At 39.0% G+C, this 16,882-nt stretch overlaps 1 protein-coding gene across 9 annotated transcripts in view; it reads left to right on the top strand.

Annotated features, from left to right (window-relative positions):
- The window catches only part of syngap1b (synaptic Ras GTPase activating protein 1b), a 138,071-nt gene extending 121,807 nt beyond the window's left edge, over positions 1-16,264 (top strand). For 6 of the 9 annotated variants that reach the window (XM_056380916.1, XM_056380923.1, XM_056380918.1 and 3 more), the window contains 2 exons: positions 185-257; positions 10,586-16,264. In XM_056380916.1, the coding sequence (XP_056236891.1) occupies positions 185-257; positions 10,586-10,930 (418 nt within the window). In that variant the 3' untranslated portion in view covers positions 10,931-16,264. Of the gene's footprint in view, positions 1-184; positions 258-5,688; positions 5,751-10,585 lie in introns of all 9 variants that reach the window. The other 3 variants (XM_056380919.1, XM_056380920.1, XM_056380922.1) reach the window with 3 other exon arrangements.
- Positions 16,265-16,882: the final 618 nt, after the last annotated feature.

The raw sequence follows: 16,882 nt of genomic DNA, 5'->3' as shown, positions 1-16,882 counted from the left end.
TAACCAGCAGCTCGTCACTGAGTTGTTGAGCCAGATGTTGGAGATGCATCTGCTCAACTTCTTGTATAAGTATCATCTTGAATTCATAATACTCCCTCTCTTTCTGTCACTCCCCCCCTCCCCTCCCCTCCCCCTCCTTCCCCCCTCCCCTCTCTCTCTCTCCCTCTCTCTCTCTGCTTCCAAGACTCATGGCTGTGGAGGATGAGTTAAGGGGAGGACCCATGATTGAGCCAAAAACCAGGATTTTCGCTGATCAGGTCTGTGAGACTATTTCTTCTCTCGTCGAGTCCCCCCCCCCCCCCCCGCCCCTCTTTCTTCCCCTGCTACTGTTATGATTTTGTCTGCTGTGTGTATGTGGTCCCTCTAATTGTCTTGCCCTGTCCCTGACCTGTCCCTGTGTTTGGGTTTGACTGCCATCTGTCTGCCAACCTACCTGGGAGCTTTGGAGATCACAGAGTGTCGTTGTTTTGCATTCTTCAGCTCGAGCTATCGAGATGTCTGACTCTAGCTGGGTTTGTGATGGTGTTGCCAGTTCTGTAGTTGTTTCTGCCAAGCATGTCGGGGTTAAAATCCCTTTAAACCTTTTCCACACATGATGTAGAACCAGACTTACACTCAGCTTATTGAACAGCTGAGCCCCAAATATTACTTTACAGTATGCTGTGTGGTGGTGATGGTGGTGCTGTGTCTTCTTTTCCTCAGTGCTCTTCATTTCATGCTCGCAACCTGCCCCCTCTCTTATCCTGTCAAATTTAACTAGCCCACCTTAAAGCATGAGTCATGCTGTAAATATAGTGTATGTGTGCGTGTGAACATATATATATTTGTGTTTGAGGAAAAATGGTAAGAATGAAAGAGGTAATGGGACTCCGCTCACATCAGTTTATTTTTATTACGACCCTGACGCTCAATTCAAACTGAAGTAATCCTCTTTTTTCGGTGGTTGATGATAATCACCAGCTATGGTAGAAAAAGTTTTCACATCTTTTACAAAAGCACTTAAAGTACCAAGAGTAAAAGTACTCATTATTCAGAATGGCCCATTTGAGGATAACATATGCTCCATTATTGGATGTTGGGGCTAATTTTGATATTCAAATCCACCCAATGGGGCGGGTTTTTCATCCATCAGATACATCTATGATTACATCTATACATATATAAATTTATCTACTACTAATACTCTCTATGCTAATGTAAAAGGTGGAGATTTTTCATTATGGCCCCTTTTCAAGAATCCGTTTCCCATGGTGCTTTAGGGACGTAAATAGTAAGGATTTGTATTTGTTTACATTTTGGCAAACGTTTGGTGAAAGTACACAGAATTAACAATTAGCTGCTCCTGTTTGGGATGTAGCCGTGGATGTACGGACAAAATGGATTATTTTGTTGCTATAGAAACCTTAAAAACATCATGATTTTCAGTCAAGTTCAGGATTTATTAGTTGCTCATTTTTATATGAAGTTTACTGCTGCTAATGCTACATCATTAGAGCCAAACCATACCGTGCAGCTGCTATTATTTTTAAATGAAACATACAGGGTTTCTCATAAATCCGTTGCTGTGAGTTCATTTGACAGTTAATGCTAATCCTAGCCTTCAAAAAGATCATTTCCTTATGAAAGCGCTCATACAGTAGCCCCACTTCAAATATTCCTTCTTGCATTTGGTCATACTTATGAATTCCCATCAATTAATTGCATGAAAAATCAAAGAATAGCCTCATGGTAGATTTCTAGTTAACCATCAAAAGCAGCAGGGAGGGAAAAAATAATGAAACATGCCAAGAGGAAAAAGCTGACAGAAGCTTGAGTGCATCACACTGATGCTCATTATTACAACTAATGTGACAATGATATATCCGGAGACAGCTCCACGAGGTTGTGCTATAAATATATATTGTATTTAATATTAATAATATGAACACAAGTCCTCAGTATTACAGAAGGTATCAGGCTTCTGTTCAGGGTAACAATGTAACTAATTATTTTCATTATCAATATGTCTTTCAGTATTTTTTTTTATTAATTTTTGGTCTATAAACCATTAAAACAGTTTTATGTGACCAACTGACCAAAACTGAAAGGTCATCAGTTTACTAATAATGTAACCTAAAATTCATCCTAAACTTTGCATTTTTTCTTTTAAAACTGACCCCAATAACTAATCGATTTTCAAAATAATTACCAATTAATTTTATCTCAATCAAGTAATCAGTTAATCAGAACGTGGTCACAGCTCCTCTGTGTTTCCTGTCATGCCAGGTGGGTAAAGTTTGCACTTTGCAGCGTAGGATGATGAAGTAAGTGTTATAAAAGTGTGGGCACGGTGCAATTTAAGTTTGCAGCTTAGAAAAATAAATAAACAAATAAAACCCAGAGAAACTTTAAACATTAAAAGAAAATATTCAGGACTTTCAGACGCCCAGTGAATCATGTTGACTCATGATCATTCTGGTGAGGCAGCTTTTTTTTCTGGTGCTGAACATGTTCAAGCAGATTCAATATTATTATTCTGTTTTCATTCTGTGTCACAAAAATAATATTTGGGATAACGCTGTAGGACAACGTTGCAATACCGTTACATTACAACATCTAATTGCCAAAAAGCAGCACACATACTGTAGTCCATGCATATAAGAAACATGAGACGCATTTGTCGTTTATATAATCTTGATTTTATCTTCCTCCAGGTTCTATAATTTAAGATTTTTCTTTCAGTTTGGAAACAAGTTGATGCTTTATTTTATTACATATCGACGCTGTCAAATACTGTTTTGTATTTAGGCTCCATCCTCTGGTACGTACGTCATGATTCAAACTGATGCATCAGGTTCGATAGACCTACACGTAGGGCTGGGAAATTAACCGAAAAGGTATCGAAACCGACATTAAGAACCTCTCACCGACTTAGTCTTGCTCTTGTCGGTTAATTCGGTTAATACCTTCCCCAACGGGTGCGATCATGAACTTTCCCCCAACTCCTGTCCAACTAACGTAAGTCCACGTTCACTCAAAGCGAAGCTGCCGATACTGATGAGATGACACGAGCGCAAACACCGAGCCACAACCCGAGCAGCTCCTACCTGAACAATCGTTTGGGAACATTTTGGCTCCAATTTGTTTCATCACTTTGAACACAATCACATTTCCGAAAGTGAAGAGCTCAAAAAAAGTAAACAACAAACCAAAGCAATCAGTCATTCATTGTAATTGAGGTAAAAGTTTGAAATAATCATGAAATAGATTTCTAATGTCATATTGCCCAGCTTGACGACGTGACTATGATTCTATGGTTGTATTAAGTAAAATAATTAATTGGACGTCTAGACAAGTTTTTTCATATTTATGTGTATGAAAAAAAAAGAAGACATGTTCAGTTTTTAGAATCCAAAAAAATAGAGAGTAGTTAATACTTTAACAAGCTTGTAAACCCGTGAAGCCTGAACTGCTGAGAAGAGCGTCAAAGGGTTGTACCGCTCTACCAGTGACAGTTTCTACCTGCTGGTGGCGCTGTACTAGAAGTCAGGAGGTCACCAATGTGAGATAATCCGTCCAATCGTTGTTGAGGTATCTGCTGGGTATGTAACGAGATAAGGAAAATACGATTATGTTGAAATACTGCTTTAATCTACATGCAGCTCATTGTGCTTGAAGCTAAACTAGCCAGTGCTTTGAGTGAGTATTTATGTAGGACTCTTTCATCAGGAGTTACTGATTAGTTTTGTGTTTGAGCTCCGGGCTCTTGTTTCATCACCACTGCACCTAAGACAAGCAGACAGTTCAGTCCAGTGTGATGACACTCAGCTTTAATGGGTGAGGCCGGTGCACAAACAGCAGCTGAGAGAGCGCAAAGTAAATGAACAGGGAGTGAGAGAGGAGAGGCGTCGTGCCATTGTTTCCTGGGGCCAAGGCTACCAACTTCCAAAACAACACCACCACATTTAATTAGGCCTCACATAATAACACAGGTGCAGGATGCCATAATCCTTCCCACAGCAGCGCCTCACACCTACCCAATAAACATACGCAGCAAAAAGGAGTTAACTTCCCACAAGATAGTTTAAGATTTCAGTCTGTATGTGTTATTATCCAAGAAACTTCAGCAACTGATGATACTAATAACAGCCAAATAAAGTAACTAGGTGCGGTAGTGTGGTATTTGCTATCTACTGAGGGTAGGCTAAATAACAAACACTGTACCATTAACTTCATCCCCCAAAATCACAAGTCACCAATAACTGCACATTATAACCCCGTGTGTACATCACAAATTATTATTATTATATGCACCTGGGAAGTACTGACAAAAAATGTAATATAGATGTCAATAAATTCAAGCACTTAATAATTGATTGTAGGTTGCTTTGTCCCTACTGGGTTTCCATCATCCATTGATTGAATTAAATTCCTTTGTAAGGTCTTTAAAAGTTGAATTAAGTCACTGCAGAAAGCCTGTGTTTGGTAGGAAAAGTGTCCTGGAAAAAGGTTTAAAAACATGTTAATCCACTAAATAAATTACATCAAATTATTACAGTGACAAAATAAGTATTTCTAAAGGGTTTTTATATATTTTATTTGACGCAATAACCTTGACAAATAATTAAACAAACTCAGTTGATACATTATAAATTAATATTGAAGAGCCATTTTAAACAGTGCCAGTTCTTTTATTTTTACAGTATCTGGCATTTACTGCACATTATCAGTTGTAAGACGTGAAACGCTTATCATCAGTTTTTAAGTATTTAACTGGTAAACGGATCATTTCTCGAGCCTTACTTAAGATTTTTTTGATTTTGAATCTATCAGTGAGGTGTATTTAATGAGGAAACGTAGTTCTCTTTGTTGCATTGATCATCAATATTTCATTCATATTTACACATATTTATCCGTAGGCATTGTTGCAACTTCTTGAATGATGGTCATTTTTGAGTGTGTGAGGCTGAGTGTGTGTTTCAGTAGAAAAATCCTGTTCTTCGTTGTTTCTCTTCTCTCTTCTTTTTGGATAAAGTGTGTTGATGTTAATATGATTCTGGGTTTTCCAAATGTGTATATATTTATCTTTATAGAGTAGATGATTGCATGTTTGGTATAAGCATGTCCTTGACGCTGTCTTTTTACCTTTCTGAAGCAGGAAACATGCAAGATTCAGCTTTCCAAAGTGCATTGGATTAATTAATCAGCTGCTTTCAGATGCAGATGTCGTTTGGAGAGCACGATTAACGCCTTTTTTCTTTCTTGTCCTATAAGCATGATTTGTGTTAATGATACACAGCATGGCACGCTGCTTTAATGCTTTCAGGCTGTTGGGTTGTCTGATAATGTTGTGTGTGTGTATGGTTGCCATTATGTACACGTATGTACAAGTGTGTTAGTGAGCATTTTTATGTATATTTGTGTCCTTTTTCTGTTTTCTGTTCACTTTTTGTTGTGCATTGTGTAAGTGCTGTTGGGTGGCTGTTGTTTTCCTCAACCTTCACCGCCCTTCTGAATCCTGCCCACTGCACACAAGCCTTCCCTCCTTCTTTTGCTGTCAGCTTCCTCCTCCTGCCTCCTGCCTTTCAACCCTCCTCTCCTCTCCTCTCCTCTCCCCTCCTCTCCCATCCTCTCCCATCCTCTCCTCTCCTCTCCTCTCCTCTCCTCTCCTCTCCTCCTATGTTGATGAGATACGGTGATTTCTCTTAGGGGAGGCGTCAGTCCATCCTAGTGCAGCCCCGTCTCGCGCCTGTCCCACCCCGAGTATCCAGGTAATAAACAAACCGGCAAACTCTCACTCTCCATCCATAACCTGCTGCCTCTTTTCCACTTCTACTGTTCTCTATGTGCGTCCCTGTCCATATGAAGCACCCTGTGAACTCACTGCAAGCCAACACACTGACAGGCCCACTTTACTTTTCCATTGATCTTCCAGGAAAAAAAGAGGTGTTTCACAGAGTGTTTGGACAGAAGGCTCGTGGTTTACCTGGGGCATACCTGTGTGTTGAAAGAGTGACAACAAAGCATTTCAATAATTTAAAGTTGCACAAAGCAACTTGGCAGCAAGGATTGTTCATCTGAAATATGTCTGAACTGTAGCACCCATAAATCATGTAATGCTCTATCAGTAAACTGTACACAGCACCAGGCCGACTTGTGAACGCTTCTTACCCGAGGTGACTGATGTACTAGAGAAAGAGAAAAATCTCCTGTAGTTGAATAAAACTGTGGGTTGAACATTCGTTTCAAATAGAGAGTTTTATCACTTGGCAAAATTAAAAAAACAGTAAAGGCTGAGTTTCATTGATTCAAGGTAAATAAAGACTCTGTCTTTGTCTCCTACTTCGCATCTCTGTTCATTTTCATAGTTAATCCAGCTTCCACCATGACTTTGTTAGCAGGTTGCTTTGCAGGTTAGTTAACTTAATTGACTCCTGATCGTCAGTTCAGCAGCTGGTCCGCACTGTTCCAACCATTAACTCTTATGTTTTTAGCATTTTCTCACTTTGACTAAACATCTGTTGTGATTACATGAGGAAAACTGGTGAATATGGGCAGAAATACAATTGTACCCGAGGTGTTAACTAACTTAGCCAACTGGCAAAATATGCTCGCAGCTAGTTAGCTAGTCAGCTAGTTAGCTAGTCAGCTAGTTAGCTAGTTAGCTAGTTAGCAAGCAAAGCCTGGTTTCTGCTAATACTGCATGATATTCCCACTCTTAAAAAAAAAGAATGAGATCTGAGAAACATGTTTAATTTGTGTTTAATTTTTATTTATACTAAAGTATGGATGGGATCTTTTTCTCTGTTGCTGCCCCACTTTCTTATTTAGGCTGAAAAAAAATTATTTGTTATTTATTTATTTATTTATTTCTATTTTATGATGCACTTTAAAGTCGCTTCCTCTCTGACGAATGACAAAAATTTGTAATTTATTCAAAGTGCTGTGACTGGCGTTGTAAGCTTCCTTCTCCATCACCACACAGAAAAGTGACATTTTCTTTGTTCTGTCAGGCAGGAAGAGGTGGCAACCTGCTACGCTTTTATTGTCACCCTCACAACACAAAAGCATGTCTTCTTGTATCCACTGCTAACTCTGGAAACGTTCTATGACATACCTCAAGTAGGGAGTTTATTTGAATTATGTGAGATGAATTAGATAGATTTTTCACTGTACGTTGACAGATGAGCACATTACATGCCTTGGCAGAAATATACAGAAGTTCTACACTAGCTTAGAGCTTTCTAATGTCTTTTCAAAATCTTTGTGTGTGACTGTTGCAGCCCTCTACTAATGAAAATACCATTGCTTATTCATACACACAATGCAGTCATAACCAGCAAACCACAGACATATGTGCCAACATTATTATTTGCAAATGATTTTGAAGTCATATACGGAGACCTTCCTGTAACTCTTTGCATTGGGTAGATCGCTGAAATGCAGAGAATTACTTATTAATTAGTGGATACCATTGATTGTTAAGGTCCACTATTTTCAGATGTTGGCATTTGCAAATGTAGTCACTCAAGTAAAGTCAGGAATTATGCGATTCATAAATAGATGCTAGAAATTACTTTTAGACAATTTTGATTCCAAAATTGTTATTTTCTGCCAAGCAAATTAGCAAAAAAAAAATAATTAAAATTAAAACAGAATACACACAAACATGTTTTATGGTTCCACAGACTTCAGCCTGGATTTGTGAGCAAGAAATAAGATGTTAAATGTCACATTTTTGGCCTGTTTCCAAGTTGAACACAAGCCCAAACCTTCAGGTTTTAAGGCATTACCCTTCTTGGTGATAAATCTGTCCGAAAGTCATTGGAATATTGTGTGAATTCTCTTTTATTGTAGATTTTTTTTTGCCTCAAATACACCATATTATCTTACCGCTGTGTTTTCCTACACACTTGAACTCACATTTCCATTCAGTTTTTCATCCCTCCCCAGCACGTCCTCAGATAAACTACGGGAATTATGGGAAATCTCCGTATCTGACCCAGTCCTTCCCCGAAGAACACTGATTAATGTGCACATGTTTTTCGTGTGTTTTCTGTGTGTTTAAGTGAGTCTGTGTCTCTGATATTTATCTGTTCGTGTATGTGTTTGGCACCTGGGCACATTATTTGGTTGAATGGTGGCAGAGGTCGGGTGTTAATGTGCGTCTGATGATGTGTGACATGCGTACTATGTTGACTTTTTGTTTTTGCATCAGACTTAGGAGCTCTTCACCTGGCAAGCTAGTCATCTTAAATCTTTCAGGGGTTTCTTTTTCATTTTTAATTGTAAATCCTTTTTAAAATTACACACACAGCAGGTTTTTATTTCAAATGTGGAGATGAGGAAGAGTTCACAGTTTGCTCTAGATATCAAAACTGATTGGAGATTGGAGGAGATGGGTAAGAACCTGTGTGTGCAATTCTCTACCTAACATACACCTAACATTTCAGTACTCCACCAAGTGTTCTGTGTTCCTGTCTCCAGTACCGCAGTTTCCATTAGCATAAAAAACACTCATACCCAGCTGTAATTTGAATGCATCAAGTAATCAAACACTACAGTCCACAGAGAGTGAAGCAAGTTTGGTAAGTTTAAAAAATAAAAAGGATGTCAGTAAACATTTTTGCCATGTCTTTGTTCAGCTGCTTGATTTCTGAGTTTAATAGACATGTGTAATGGTCTACACATGGATATTAAATGACACTGTTGGTTGTGTTGGAGAGTAATAAAACAAGTGTCAGTGGAGTCATGTTACTGGCATCCTGTAACTGTCTGTACCACAGTAGATAGCTGTTCATAGCACCAGTTAGCAACTGAAAATGTTTTCATTCATTTTGGTTCTGATTGAGAAGAGAAAAGGCTTGTGCTAATTCACATCAGATTTTGGGGTAACTTTTTTTTTTTTTTTCTTTCTGCTTTTCACTTTTTCTTTAAGTGAAGTGGAAACATCTTCCACTCACAATGGACACACCCATCAGATACAGCTTATCCAGTGATAATTTGATTTTGATTCATTTTCTCTACTGGATGCAGACCAAACTATCTCTCCTCCTTCCTGTCTTTCCCCTCTACAGCTCTTCATTCCATCCATGTTACAGTATCTCATACTTCATATATGTAAGCATTAAAGTGGTATTTGATGGCATACATATTTTTCCAATGTTTGATAAAGAACAAACCTGAGTTAAATTACTGCACATACTTCACATAAGATCTTTTTCTGCACTCGTTTTACAGTTTCCGTGAAATAGAGTTTCTGTAATTATGTCTAGACACCACACAGCAAATGTGCCGGGCAAGATAAATCAAGTGCAATTATTTCAAGAGGTTTCTACACAGGTCTGATGGTAAAACTGTGAATTCAGCTTTCAAAATGCTTCTATATTTTAATCATCTTGCAGTAGCTCTTGGATACATTAAGCACCATTATGAATAGAGTCCTCATAGTTGTCTATTGGCACAATAACCCAATTGTTTTCTCTTCCCACTGCTCCTACACAGACGTCAGTGAACAAGACTGGGAGTGAAGGCTTGCAAACAGACCTTGATATATACTAATAAGGAAACTAGTATTTGCATTGCTGTTATTCTGCGCCAATGTAGGTAAGAAAAGATTGGCAAAACCAAACTTTGACCTAATCACTCATCAAAAGCTCCAACCCAGGACTGTCCTCCCATGCAGCAGCTCATTGCTACAGTGGGTTTGGGTTAGACTTTTTGGTTGGTGAACTTGACAGAGGTTTGGATTTCATGCCAGGCAATAAAGATGCACTTTTATCTTGCTTTTTAAATTTGGCGCTGAGCTCTATGTGGCTTGACTTTTTTTGCATGTGCTTAGTCACAAGCTGATGCTACAGTATGTGCTGTTAAGATGTTCTTAAAGCCATAAACGGAGAGTTCTTCTTCGTCTTTAATCCAAGATATTTTCTCGAGCACGCACATTTACATAGAAACATAGTCGTTATTGAACATAATTTGTACTCATTGGCAAAGAATGACTCACTTGACTTCCTGACTTTTCCTGACATCTGTCACCCGACAAACACCCCTTGCTTTTCATCCCGAGAGGATCAGGATCCTTTGACCTCAAGAATTTTAATTCCTCCTTCATCCCTTCTTTCCCTGTGTCCCCTTTCCTGTACTGCCATTTTTATCGGTGTACGTCATGCATCAACTTCGTAACTCATTTGGCTCTCTCTCTCCTCTCTCTGTCTCTCTTCCTGTGTGGTTCTTCCAATCCCTTATCACTTGTCTTTTATTTTCTAATTCCTCCTTACTTTGCTTCTGCCATCGCCTTTACATGTTCTCATTCCAACCGGTTCTTTCTATTTTTCAATGTTGAAACACAATCACACCCTTTTCTGGTAAATCTTGTCCTCTCTTGTCCATCTTTATCTCACTGTTTTTACTTCCTGTCACACTCTTACACCTCCTCAACATGTGATTTTTTCCCACTCTACATGTCACGTTATGTACCTTGATTGGACATCTCCTTTACAACTCCTCACATCCCTCCCATCGTTCATTGAATGGCCTCTCTTCTACGACCATCTCTCCCTGCTCCCACTCCTCTTTCCCCTCCCTTCTCTCTCTATCTCGCTAGGAGGACCAGCTTTCCTCCCTGGGTTCTGCAGACCCCGGTGTGAAAACTGAAGGTGGAGGGGGAGGTGGAGGAGGAGGACAAGGAGGAGGAGGAGCAGTAACCAACGATCAAGGCCTCAGAGTCTCTTCCTCAGGCATTTCCTCTGACAGCTCACCCCACAATGGAGTCCTCCCTCAAACCATAGACCCTCCCTCTCTACCCACTCCTCATCAACATCCTAGTCAGAATGGAGAGCTCCGTGGCAACCAAACATCCTCCCCCATGACAACGTCACAGGCTGGAACCACGGCAACAGCAACTACAGGCATAGCAGAAGAAGGGGGAGTAGGTCAAACACAACACTGAGCCAAATCAGAGAGAGATGACACAAAAGGAAAGGAAAACACCGTCCGCGTCTTTTCTTATATAGCAAGACAATGTTTTGAAAAGACATCACCATTGATATTCTTATTCCCCGGGCAAGAGAGAGAAGAAAAGTGTGCAGGAGACGAGTAGTAATCACACAGCTACTGTACAGTGCATAACACATGAACACACAACACAAAGGGCTCTTCAATGGACACTTGTTCTCTCGATGCTCACACGGAGCTTCAGTTCGTATCAGTCTTGCAGGACAAGATAACGATACCTTACCACATACTGTTTGAATCAGTCAAACAAAGCATTTGACGAACATACCAAGCCAATATGTGAACATCTGCTCTGTGCACTCATTGCCTGTCTGCGGCTTCACCAGAAATAAATACATGTGAGGAACAAGCACTATAGAATGTCTTGCACCCCAAAGACTTCATAGTAGCCATCAGCAAAGAAGTGCTATAAGATAGCTTATAGTAACTCTTGACTCCCATGGATGTAGGTGCATTAAATATGCCTATCCCGAACACGCCAGGCTGCAAATGTGGTAGGTCGAGATGTGGAGATGTAGTCTGGCTGTCTTAGTGCCTTTGAGTGTTTTACAACAGGGTTTTCCAATAGAGATAACAGGTGGAGGTCCATGTTAGCTTTGCTAGTAAGGGAACTGATCTGTGGGCTGAAAACAGATTCAAAGACACAAGATCAAGCATCGTAGAGGTCTGAGTGACGGAGGACGTTTTTGGGAACTTTTCTTTTTTTTTTTTTTCAATCTAAGGGACTTCTTGTTTTTGGACTGAGCTCGTGCAATTTTTCTCTTCTCAATCTCAGAACCGATATGTGATAAACTGGTGCTAAACAGAAACAAATGGTGCCATTTTCCAAGTCAAATGTCTGTGTCTGCCATAGCACTGCCTCTTTCATGATTCACTCACTGTCTATTCTCTCTCTCTCTCTCTCTCTCTCTCTCTCTCTCTCTCTCTCTCTCCTGCGATTTGTCTTTGACAGGACTTTACCCCCCCCCCCAATATGTTTTGTATCTGTCTCTGTCTTTGTTCTTTGTGCATCCTGTTGTGTTTTTATGTCTAATGGGGGTGTTGGGGTTTCCATGTCTGTGTGTTTGAAGCGCCCTCCTCCAATCTCTGGTTTTATTTACAGTTAATAAAAGCAGCTCTCCAGCTCAAAATTGAAGGATCAGCAGTTTAACATATTTTGCACGGGTTATTTCAGATTTGTGGAGACCAAGAACTTAAGTGCTATTTTCAGAAAACACTATTAATTTTACGATTGGATGAAAATACTTTGATTGCAATGGATGAATGGAGTTTATTCCAAGTTCTCAAGTTTTGTTTCTTTCTTTTAAAAAGTGTGCGCCCATTGTGTTCGGATAGAGAAGATCAGCAGTGCCATTATTAGTACTTTTCATTCATTTTCAGTAACATTTTCTCCTACAACTTTCACCACAGCTAATGTTATTAATACAAATGCTAATGACATATTAATAATCGTCCCCTTATGTTTTTAGTTTTGGGCACATTTTACCATATTCTATTACAGTGAACATTGCCAGGATCATTTTGTTAATTCTCAACTGTCAGTCATCGCTAAGCTTGCCATTAAGTGCCTGGGATAAATATATTGAGCGTCCTTCGGCCAGTAGACTAGCTAGCCATCAACCAAATGCACCTTAAAAGCCTTGCTTACGACACTGAGGATATATTATACCCCTGATGCTTAAACAATTTGAATACTTTCATACTCTTTTGTGTAATTTACATAATTTGAAGTTGCATCTATTTCTGAAAATGTTTGAAAGAAAGCATCAAACCAAAATTTACAGTACATTTAGAGTAAACCATTTCATTTACAGTAAAATTTTAAAAATGATGATTTGATGAATTTTTTAAATTAAACAAACCTCTTCAGTTTCTCATGTGTCAAATACTGAAAACACGAGTCTTTGAAATGTTTGTAACGTGTATCCATAATCCTTCATTTTGTGTATGAGCCGTCTGTTGTAAGGTTTGTCTGGATGTGAATCTGTTTTTGTCTCTGTAGCTTCACACACTGGTGTCGCTCTGCAACAACTCAGCTTGTTTAAACGTCAAAGTTGAACCAAGACGAGTTGAAGAGTTTCACTTCAGCTTTGTGTCAGCCATTTTTCTCTAAAGTACTTATTTTGCAGTGTCAAAGGTCAAAATGACCAATGCAAGTACTTTCACAAGCCAGTGCTAGTAGATTAGTTTAGATTAGATTCATATTTACAGTGAATGTTTAACTGTTGAACCACCAAATGTTAATAATGCTAGCAGTCTTATGCAGGAAAAGATTGTCTTCTATCTAGACAGCTTGTAGGGCTACTTTTCTCTTGTGAAATGACTTGTGTGTGATGAATGTTGGATTCAGGGCGGGCTAGGTTTGAACATCAGTGTCTTTTCAGAGATGTGAGATAATCCGTGATTGAGAAATTAACATTGCTGTGAAAATACCTCAGTGACTCAGGTAAACAAGCAGTTGCCTCAGAGCTGAACACAAAAACTATAGAACAGAGATGAGTCCAGCTTTGGAAAGACTGCCACCATGCAGATACTCGGTCAATAGCTATGCTTCAATAGCACCTGATCAAGCACCCTCCCCCGTTTCTTCTCTCTCTCTGTTTCCCTTTTTTTCTCCCCCTAGCCACTCTCAAAGCTTCATGGAGGACAATGTGGAACCTAATTGGCTGATGCACCATCGGCAGTCCACAGGGTGGCATGGCCAAATGTCCAGAGCCCTCTCTCGTGACGCGATTGGCTGACAAAGGGAGAACTTGGGGCATTGGTCCCATTCTCTTTGCTCAAAGGATGGTGCAGAGCCCCAGCGGACCATGTAAGGAAATGCTGGGTTTTTTTTTTTGGTTTTTTTTTTTTACTTTACTTGGGCCCTCTCTCTCTGATTTGATAAAAGGATCTTTTTAAAGTGTGTTTGACGCCTCGTGATTGGATCTACATTTTACTTTTAAAAAGGTAGGCTGGACATATATTAGCATTTGGTGGCCTGCCAAGCATGCAAAGAACAGCTATGCAGTCTGATCAATCAGCAGAACAGAGGAACACAAAGGCCAAGGAAGCTGTGATGCTCAAAATGAGAGAGAGGGGAGATGTGTTGTGGGGTAAGATGTATTTCAAAGGTGCTTGACTTCTCTTAAAATTTCAGTCAAAGCTGATTTACTTTCAAAGCATTTATTTCGCTCTCTCTCTCTCTCTCTCTCTCTCTCTCTCTCTCGTAGTCTTTTCAAATTACCCTTTGATTCCTCTTCATCTATTCACTCTTTGTCTATCTAGGATTCTCAAAGCATTATTTAACCGCTTCCTTCTTACTCCATTTTAAAACACACTTGATCTGTTTCTCGATTCATAGTTTTAGCTCTTCCGTTTGAATCTCTTTCAGACTTTGATTTTAAAGGAAACTAAATATGCACAGCCTAATACAACAAGTGAAACTGCTTCAGAACAAAACTCTTGCTTCAATGAAGACTTTGAAAAACCGGACAGAATGTTATTATTTATATTTCTATGATACTGCTTATTCTTACAATAGTATTAGAAAAAACTCTTCATCAGAAATCTTCCGGAGCAGATATTTATTTCTTGATATAGATAGATGCCTCTATCTAATGGAAGTTCATAAATAATCCATTTTATATGAACCAAGTTTTCTTACTAAGACAATCTTGTGGAGAGAATCGTTGCCCTAAAGGACGAAAGGGACAAACTTGTGTTTTACCTACTCCCCATACAACAGTTTGCACGTTGCTGTGACCTGTGCCCTCCTTCCTCTTGGTTATAATCATTCAAAAACAAAAAAAAAAAAAAGAAAGAAAAAGCGGACGGATGTTTTCCCGCCCAAAAATCGCCATGGAGCTCTCCATTTTACGGACGATGCGAAAGCCGTTGGATAAGGACATTCTTACAGCTATTTTGTGCTCCACTTCGACTATCTGTCTGTAGAGGTTTAAAACGAGCAGCGGATGAACTCTTGGTTTCAGTGTGGCCACATTTCTGCAGTCAAATTGCTGTAAAACTGCCCATTTATTTCTATGGATGGACTCCACTGACACCAATCTGAGTTGAAATCCCTGCCATTCCCACTTGCGACTGAAACGAGGACAGAGAGAGATATGTTAGAGGTCCTGCTGAAACGAGTGAATGTGTTTGTATATAAGTGTGTGTACTGGCTAAATCTTTGTGTATATACTGGATAAATGTGTATATATGGTATGTCTATGTGTATATACAGTTTGTTTGTATATGCAGAGTGTACAGTTATTTTTTCCTCTAATGTTTCTCTCTCTTTCTATGAATAGGTCTTCTCAAGTTACCAATACTGAGGCATGGAAAGGTTTTTAAATGTACTGACAGCTATCAGAGGCACTTTCTGTGCAGACTTAGAATATCAGCAAGGTCTGTCACTTCTAGCTGCATTCTTGAAGCTCTCATACAAGAAGTAACTCACATAATCTTAAAGCTTGCACTCATTTTCTGACCAACTAAAAAGCTTTTCTAAGTAGATTTGGGTGACCAAGCAATGTTTGTACATATATAGACTTAACACAATTTTTTCCAGAAACCTCCATCTGCATTTCTTTGAAAATTCTCGACCTGTTTTTGAGTTATTGCGTATCTGACTTTCACTTTAGGTTCCTATGGTATATGTTTGCAACGGTTGTCATTCAGAGTTATATATTTATTCCGACAACCCTTATATATTTCTTGAAATTTTGTTCCCCAAATTCTGCCTCTCATGGAGCCGTCTAGCCTTTTATTAAGATGCGGTTAGACCGGCAAATCCTTCCATGAAAGTATACTGTCATTACTTAACATTGCTTGTTTTTGTATAGGTCCTTACTAAATAAGTGTGCCTCCCCCCCTTATACTCTTACTAACCTTAGATCCATTAACTGCGCTGGTCACTCATATTCATACCCCTTGACAAGCCATAGCCCCCCCCCCCCAGAACTCCTCTATTGTTGTTTTGACAGGACAGACATTTGGGGATTTTGTGTATATTAATGGAAGAGTGGTGTTGAAGAGTGTATTGCAGTTGTATATGGATTTGTTATGAATGTGGATATTCTGATCATTGAATTATTATTGTAATAATGATAATAATTATTGCCACTTTGATTTTGTTGATTAATTCCTTTGATGCGGTTGATGAAGATGCCATTGTTCCTTCTTTTTTTTTTTTTTTGGAATACACCGGAATTTATATTTTTCGGGTGGGTGAATCTGGAGATAGAAATACGTAAATAAATTAATAAATAAACAAATAATTAAATTCTTACCTCGGTGTGGGAATGTGTGTTCTGTTTCAGGCAGCTCTCAAAGGATCTATCTATCTATTTCAGAATTAAGGGTTAGTTATTTTTCTCATTGTTAGCAAGTCCTGTGAAAACACTGAAACCAACAATTAATTTAGTTTATCCCTCCCCAGCGTTGTCCATTAACCATTAAAACACCAATAACCACTGTAAGTTGGAAAATACTCACTATAGTGCAACAAATATACATTAATTCCCCACAAATACTGTTAACTCCTGTTTGAGTAACATTTACTAAAAATTTGTCCCCTGTTTTGAGAAATTATTTATAATTTTTTGAAAATTAAAACATTTATTAGTGACACATTTTTAAAGATTTACATCAGTAGGAACCAAGAGTCTTGGGGCTGAGAGGCTGGGAAATCAGACAGTATTGAGAGGCAGACTGACTCCCTGTTGGTTGGTGCCTTTTTATGGGATTTGTTGACAACAACAAAAATATAGAATATTGCTAGCCTTGCCCATTTTTACATTCGTTGCTTCCCCTCATGCCCTGGTCCCATCGGTCATTTCCTCCAAAGAAACTTTCAAATCTGCATAAATGAACAATTATTTTGATCATCGATTAATCTGGCAGTTAT

Source organism: Seriola aureovittata, chromosome 7 (assembly GCF_021018895.1).
Source record: "Seriola aureovittata isolate HTS-2021-v1 ecotype China chromosome 7, ASM2101889v1, whole genome shotgun sequence".
Classification (NCBI taxonomy): domain Eukaryota; kingdom Metazoa; phylum Chordata; class Actinopteri; order Carangiformes; family Carangidae; genus Seriola; species Seriola aureovittata.
The sequence above is the reverse complement of the archived record's forward strand: the minus strand, read 5'-3'. Positions and strand labels throughout refer to the sequence as shown.